The 7,882-nt window shown below is 37.8% G+C and overlaps 2 protein-coding genes across 2 annotated transcripts; one reads left to right on the top strand and one right to left on the bottom strand.

The window, feature by feature from the left end:
* The first annotated feature begins 3,677 nt into the window (after window positions 1-3,677).
* LOC114741800 (elongation factor TuA, chloroplastic-like) lies at window positions 3,678-5,509 on the top strand. The gene has a single exon (XM_028930066.1). It carries the CDS (start codon window positions 3,767-3,769, stop codon window positions 5,261-5,263), a length of 1,497 nt encoding a protein of 498 aa, XP_028785899.1. The 5' UTR covers window positions 3,678-3,766; the 3' UTR covers window positions 5,264-5,509.
* A 1,540-nt stretch (window positions 5,510-7,049) lies between these two features.
* LOC114741802 (GDSL esterase/lipase At5g14450-like) lies at window positions 7,050-7,614 on the bottom strand (the record flags this gene model as incomplete). Its single annotated transcript, XM_028930068.1, has 2 exons — window positions 7,050-7,427; window positions 7,528-7,614. Coding segments are annotated over 2 exons (335 nt in total), but the record flags the coding sequence as incomplete, so codon positions are not given.
* Between the last annotated feature and the right edge of the window lie 268 nt (window positions 7,615-7,882).

Here is a 7,882-nt window from a genome sequence, read left to right as displayed (position 1 = left end):
ATAGCGAGGCGCACATGATTACAAAATACATAAGCCGGTTCAAGAAAAAATAATTTGGTTTATAATATGTTATGTGAAAAGTAATCAACACTTGCGTATCAGTTTTGTATACGCAATTGATACTTAAACATGACCTTTTATATTCTTCTTTCTTATTCATAATCTCATTTAACATGAATAAGATTAAAAAAATTAATTTGGGACAGATTTAATTAGTTTATTATTACTTGAGAATTCTAGCTCCCTTTATAAGCTCAAACCAACAGTCATACCCTTTCGTGAGAAATAAGGACACATGGCTTGGTTGGCGAAATCCCTCGCCTTGCTAGTACGGACAGCAGTGGTTATTGCGGGTAGCAGAGCTCTCTTCCTCTTCTCAGGCGCACCTCCAAAGACGATAGCACAAATCATCAATAATTTCACTAATAATCCACCTCAGAACTTGACGCTTCGCTGCAAATCTAAGGAGAACACAAGATCAGTGTCGGAGCAAAATATGAGTTCAAATTCAGATCCAACCTTTTTAAACGGACAACGTTGTGTTTTTGCAATTTCAGGTGGCCATCCGACGCTTCGTTTCACTACTTTGACATATATGTTCAGACAGGGAACGAGGCTAGTTGTTTGGAGCAGAAAGGCGCTATACGATGTTCCTGAAAGACATGAAAAAGAGGTGCGTGTAAATATGATAGGGTCCTGAAGGCCCATACTAATTGTTATCAGTGGAACCACCCCCCCGCTATGTAATTTTACCAGCCACCGCACCCGGCTAAAATGGCTCGACGTCACGGAGGTAATATAATTAATTGTGCGTTTCATAGATCTTTCCCAGAAGCCGAAATGCATATGTTTGCAAAATCCTGCTTTGGAACGCTCGATTGAGAAACAAACGCTCCCGTCGATCCAGCTTTTCTGAAAGCCATAGGTCTGTGTCTAATTACCAGGCATAGTACTGTATAATTAATTACTAATATATTAATGACGGAGAAATTCTTACGCTCATTCGTGGTCTATCGAGTTTAATAGCACTAGCTCATATAACTTTACTCTTACATGGCATCATAGTCAGAGAAATGAAAACCAATAGGTCCTACAAATTTTTATATTTAACAATTCCTCCCCATTAATGAATTTCTCTCTCTCCATCACACTTTCTCCTTCAACAAGGCCCTTCTTTCCCTTCCATCCAAGCACAGTAACTCTTCCTTTGGCTTGAAAGCTGTAGCTACTGGGGTTTAGATATAAATCATATTATAACTTTAAAAGTGATTTTATGATATGCGAAATAAATATATAGAGTAATTTATTTCAATTTATAAAAAAATTGATTTTAAACAACACTTCTGGTGATATCTAATCACCCCATAAAAAGTAGGTGGATTTGCTTAGTTTAACAAAATTTTAAAATTTTATTCCTATCAATCTTTACTATTAGAAAACCCATGCATTGGAATTTTACTAGAGAAATAGACCTAATGAATATAAGTCTACGCCTAAAGTTTGTCTTTTAAAACACATCCAATACTGTAAAATATATTTATAAGTGTATTTAGTATCTTAAAATATTTTTTGTGCAATTTTACAATTAACATAATATATAAATTGTTCTGAAAAATTAGCGCAATCCAGAGTAAGCAAGAATTTGAATTTAACACAATTCAAACTGTATTGGATATACTAAAAAACAATTTAAAATGCTGGATGCACTTAAAAAATATTTCAAAGTACCAAATACATTTTAATTCATATAATAATATAAAAGCTAGTATACAAAATTATTGATCCGCACAAATTTAAAAATTTCGATAGATATAATTAAAATAATGAACATGGGATTGGGATGATTTTATTTTTTATTTTTTTGCCAACAGGGATGAATTTAGTTACAGTAAATATCACGCATATATTATTTATTTCAATTGATATACTCCCAAGTTTACAGTGCTCTAAAACCTACTGTAGATACAACTAAAATTAACTCTAGAGCTGTGTACCCAAGAAAGGAAATAATTTATGGTAGAGTTCTTGCTTTAATGGAAGATGAAAAAGGGCATAATTAAAAGTGAAAATTGGGGAACGGAAAGAAAGAAATTAATTGACGGAGAGAGAAATTGTTAAATAAAAATTGGTGGAACCCACATAGATTATTTCTTTGTTTGTGATGCTGTAAGACGGAATGCAAATGAGGTGGTTCCATTTAGGCTCTGTCTGGATCAGCGTTTGCTGATTCAAAAAGAGCTTAAATTATAAAATAAGTAGCTTAAGTTCAATAGACCTGTTTGGCAGCATCTAAAACTGATTGAGCTTATATAATTTTAAGCTCCCTGGACGCTCAGTTGGAATAAGCTAACTGAAGGAGCTTATCAATTAAATTACAAGAGCTTCTCACGTAGCCATTGTGCAATGTCAGAAAGATTCTTTGCTTTTCTCTCTCATCTGTCCTTTTCTTCCGCAAGAGCTCGGTCCATCTTTCCTTTTCACCCCCAACTCATTCCTTCCTTTTCTCCCACTAGCCGTTCGTGGTCGCCCAGCAGCAGCTCGGTCCAAGTCGCTCGGTGCCTTCTTTTTCACCCCCAGCTCGGTCTCAAAAATTTTTTATGTTTCAATTTATGTTTAAAATATTTTTTTGATTTCTTTAAAATTTTAAAATTTAATTCACTCATTAAATTTGATTTCTTCAAATTAAATTATTTTAATTTCATTATATTATGATCAATTTTTTATCATGTTTCATTATTTATTAAAACTCATACCTATTTTGGTAATTTTTCAGCCAAACTTACTTTTACTCAACTATAATCCAAACAAGCTTTTATCAATCTCACTTTTGCAAACTAACTTTTCTGAACTTCAATCCAAACACAATTCAGCTTATCCAATTTAACTTTTACCAACTTCACTTTTCATAAGCTACTTTTTCTATAAGCTGTTTTTTCAATCGCTGATCCAAACGGGCACTTAATTGGATATGGTGCGCCCGCAAGGATTTCTCATTAATGACGTGGATGCACGCGAATGAGAACTTCACGACCTATACAATAAGGCCAAGTGTGATTATAAGTACGAACGAAAATCACAAAATCAATAATCAATAAATGGAAAGTTGAAAACTTGCTGATCGCCGATTGAAAAACGTGGCAGCGTCACGCCTGGAAAAGTGTCAAGAAAATAGAAACAATTTTCAAGACAGTCCCCCTCACGTCTTTCTTTAACGAAAGATTAGAGCTTAAAAACCAATTTCATCAATTGCCTTCTTTCCAACAACGCTGAAAACGTGGGAAATGAATAGTTAAAATTTGAAAAACTAAGTTGTGAAGATTTTTTAAAAAATTCTAACAAAGGATTATGGTCTTTTTCAAAAAAAAATCATAAATATTTCAATTTACTATATATTTCCTTTAAATAAAAATATAATTTTTTTATGTTCTACCTCCAATAAAATAATACCTATACTTATAAAAAATTAATATTCTGATTTTAAATATAAAATATATTTTATAGTATAATTTTAGATTACAAAACAAATTTTATATTCAGAATCCCAATAGTAGTATTTTTTTTTTGGTCAAGGACACCCCTTATGATCAATATTAATCACAATCGCACCCCGTACTAGTTATATTTGTTTGAAGCCAGGGCCCAGGAGATCCCAAGCCCCTTTCAAATTCTTTGGCCTGTTCTCTCATTTCTTTGTCTGCGCTCTGCACTTCGTGGTATCACTCTCACTCCCGCTCTCTCCCCCCCCCCCCCCCCCGACCTGTTTCGCATGGCTTCCGTTGTGGGATCGCCATCTTCCTCTTCTCCTTCAAAGCTCCTTCTCAGACCTTCACTGCCCTCTTCATCACTTTCCGCCTCTACGCACCTCTTCCTCTCCAATCCCACCTCAACTCCCAAAACCCTATCTTCCAAACTCTACTCTGCCGTCTCGTCCTCCTCTTTCGTCGTCGGTGAATCTCCCATTTTCTGTCCCTCCCTTCTCCCTTCGTCCGCATTCGGAGGTTTCTCCTCCGGCCGGCGGTCCCTGGTCGTCCGAGCAGCCAGAGGGAAATTCGAGAGAAAGAAACCACACGTTAATATAGGTACAATCGGTCATGTTGACCATGGAAAGACTACTTTGACGGCTGCTCTTACCATGGCTTTGGCCTCTATGGGAAATAGTGCGCCCAAGAAATACGACGAAATTGATGCAGCACCGGAGGAAAGAGCCCGAGGGATCACGATCAATACTGCTACTGTGGAATACGAGACTGAAAGCAGGCACTATGCCCATGTAGATTGTCCTGGACATGCTGATTATGTGAAGAATATGATCACCGGTGCGGCACAAATGGATGGTGCTATTTTGGTTGTATCGGGTGCTGATGGACCAATGCCTCAGACCAAAGAGCATATTTTGTTGGCGAAACAAGTGGGTGTGCCTAATTTGGTAGTTTTCTTGAACAAGCAGGATCAGGTTGATGATGATGAGCTTCTTCAACTAGTGGAGTTGGAAGTCCGGGAGCTTTTGAGCATCTATGAATTCCCTGGTGATGATGTGCCTGTAGTTTCAGGTTCGGCTTTGTTGGCTTTGGAGGCACTGATGGCCAACCCGAATATTAAAAGAGGGGAGAATCAGTGGGTGGATAAAATTTATGAATTGATGGATGCTGTTGATAGCTACATACCAATTCCTCAGCGTCAGACTGATTTACCTTTCCTTATGGCAATTGAAGATGTGTTTTCAATTACTGGTCGCGGTACTGTGGCGACAGGGCGCGTTGAGAGGGGCAAAGTTAAGGTTGGAGACTCTGTGGATATAGTGGGTCTTAGGGATACCCGGACTACTACAGTTACTGGGGTTGAAATGTTTCAGAAAACACTTGATGAAGCGCTTGCAGGTGATAATGTGGGGCTTTTGCTTAGGGGTATTCAGAAGACAGACATTCAAAGAGGAATGGTTATTGCCAAACCGGGCACCATCACACCCCATTCAAAGTTCACTGCTATTGTTTATGTGTTGAAAAAAGAGGAGGGAGGGAGGCATTCGCCATTCTTTGCTGGATACAGGCCGCAATTCTACATGAGAACTACTGATGTCACTGGGAAGGTTTCTAAGATCATGAATGATAAGGATGAAGAGTCTAAGATGGTTATGCCTGGGGACCGTGTGAAGATGGACGTGGAGCTAATTTTTCCAGTAGCTTGTGAACAAGGAATGAGATTTGCAATTAGAGAAGGTGGGAAGACCGTTGGGGCTGGTGTCATCCAAACCATCATTAAATGACGTTGTTGTGAATTTTGGTCAGTGAAATGAATTTAAGCTATTTTGATGCGGTTTAGTTAGTGTGATTGTCTGCAAATAATTGTGTTACTGTTTTGATATTTCTATGATAATGTAGATTGTTCTATTTTGCTGGGTACCTGGAAAGATATTTCAGGCATGCATTCTACTGTTTTGTAAAGTACAATGAGCGTTAGGCAGTTTCAAGTGGTTGCAGGATGATCAATAAGATGATAAATATACCGAGAAGATGTATGAGGGTTTTGATTGACTTAAAGGACTACCTAATTTGGTAAGATTGAATTGGATTGGATGCTTTGTCTTCAGGTTAGATGTGCTCGAACTATTTAACGTTTCAAATTTCAATTTGGTCGCATTAAACAATAGCAGGATACCCTAATAATAGCTGATTCAGGAACTTAGTTCAGTAATCTTCAGAGACACAGTTACTTAGAAGAAGAGGATGGGAGCTGGATAGCATCTGATTTTCCTAACAAGTCATGCTCATTTTTATTAAGTTTGTATCAACGTAAATTTCATACGAGTTTTCGTTTGCCATATTGTGTGGCCATCTTTCTGGAAATTTTAACTGGCCAAATCTTCTTCAAACGTTTATCTAGTCATTGTGTAGCTTTAGTGTTGCGAGGTGGTTTGAGGGTCTGATGCAACCTGCACGCACTAGTTTCAGTTTATGTACTAGTAAAATTGTGGAAAATTTTAATCCTGGCTGCATGCTTGGAGTTGATCAGTTGGTGCCGTTGTGCGTCCGCATTTCTTTACTCCACAGAAGATGGCGGTGGACATTTGATAGTGTATTTTAGTTGACATACTATGTGAAATTAGGAACTGTGATAAGCATGTTGTGTGCGATTCTATATTTGCTCAAGGACGTTAGCCCACCCTGCGACCTAGCTTCCCACATCAAATGCGGCTGGTTCTTAATCTTAAGTATAGGCTGTTTGGTAGGCTCAAACAGCAAAAAGTTGCGAGTTCATTCTACCACTCTTCATATAATGATGGGGCATAATAGTGATGAATACCTAAAGTTGTTGACCGGGTAGTTTTTTTTTGGGAGAAGAATTAATTAAGTCCTAAAAAAAGAAAATAATTACCAACAAGTCTTAATAACAACTTAAACAGTTTGTAATGATAAGTGTCAAAGTAAACATAAAAAACTTTTAAGACTAATTTTGTAATATATTTTTTTTAGGACCTCAATATAATTTTTTTTTGACGTGGCAAGGTGTGTAATAAGTGATGCGTTGTTTTCATTGTGCTTAACGTAAATGAGAGTAAATCGTAGAAGACTGTTAGATACGTCGTAACTTCAGGATGGAGTGGATCGATGATCAATGAAAAGCTTTTGCCTTCCATCCTTCAATGAGCAAAATATTTTTTAAGTTGAATTTTGCATACTCTTGATTTGCTGTAAGCTTCCAGCCGTTAAAGAATTTTCATGGGGGCTTTTCTCGCACTTGGACTTTGACCATCTGACGGGCGCGTAATTCAATTCTGGATCGATTGGACAAAGACGAAGCTATTGCTTCATTGGTGATGTGGCTATGATCATTCCTCACAGGATTTTGGGTGGAGACGAAGCTTTAGGTCGTATCTGGGTCTTGGCGGGAAAATCCGATGCTGATGACGCATTGGTGAAGTTCCAAGGATAATGCCAAGAAACAAAGAAGCTTCTATACTAAAAGAAATGATAACGTTGAATAGTACAGTTTCATTTTGCAAGAAGATCTTTCTCAAAAAGAAAAAAAACTGGTAAAAGTGGTAATGGTAATTAGATTGGTCCGTGGCGCATTGCTGACCTAATACAGAAATGACCTCCATTTATGCTTGCTATTTGCGACATGACTGCCTTTGGGAATGCTCGATAAGTTGAATTGCGGTTCTAACTCATGGCACGACTTCTAGTGCCTGTAACATGCTTGGGTAATTGGAATTGGTGGGTCTGACAAAGAACCATTGAGGATTCGATCAGCAACCCAATGATTAGCAGCCTCAGCGTAATGAACACCATCCCAGCTTACATATTTCAAGGGATTCTCGCAAGAAGCACCATACACGGCTTTTCCATTCACCATTTGTTTTGTCCCGCACCATATATGAGTGTCATTCACGTGATATCCGCAGCAGATCTTCAGTGCATCAACAAATCCTGAAAACACAAAACAAAACGAAGCATTGACACCCTCCATTTTAGCCTAATAAGAACCTCGTATAATAAATAATGCCAATAATGAATAGAAAGATATTACCTTCATTCTTAGCTTTGCTGATGAGTCCATACTTTGCAGCATAGACATCCACATATGTGATTGAAGCTTGTGGGAGCTCTGCCTCAGCTGATAATTTTGTTTTTAAGCTGTTTGTTGAACTCTATGGCCATCTCATTCTGATCCTTCACGCACCCATACTGGTCAAGATAACCTGCTGGTAAATTATGCTTGTAAAACAGATTCACTGGCAGGCACCCATTGGTCCTGTGTTGTGTATCCAAAATGCCCTCCCTCTTGTTGGTATAGATGCTGCAAATCAGCTATTTAAACTCAGACCCGCTTCATTTCAATCATACAGCTTCGAGGTTCCCTAGGATTCTCAGTTATTTCATAG

This window comes from Neltuma alba, unplaced genomic scaffold (assembly GCF_004799145.2).
Source record: "Neltuma alba isolate B1F8T4 unplaced genomic scaffold, ASM479914v2 tig00003538_pilon, whole genome shotgun sequence".
Lineage (NCBI taxonomy): Eukaryota > Viridiplantae > Streptophyta > Magnoliopsida > Fabales > Fabaceae > Neltuma > Neltuma alba.
The sequence above is the reverse complement of the archived record's forward strand: the minus strand, read 5'-3'. Positions and strand labels throughout refer to the sequence as shown.

Bases quoted from the DNA above. Each gene is read 5' to 3' on its own strand.
- LOC114741800 (XM_028930066.1), top strand. From the start codon at position 3,767: ATGGCTTCCGTTGTGGGATCGCCATCTTCCTCTTCTCCTTCAAAGCTC.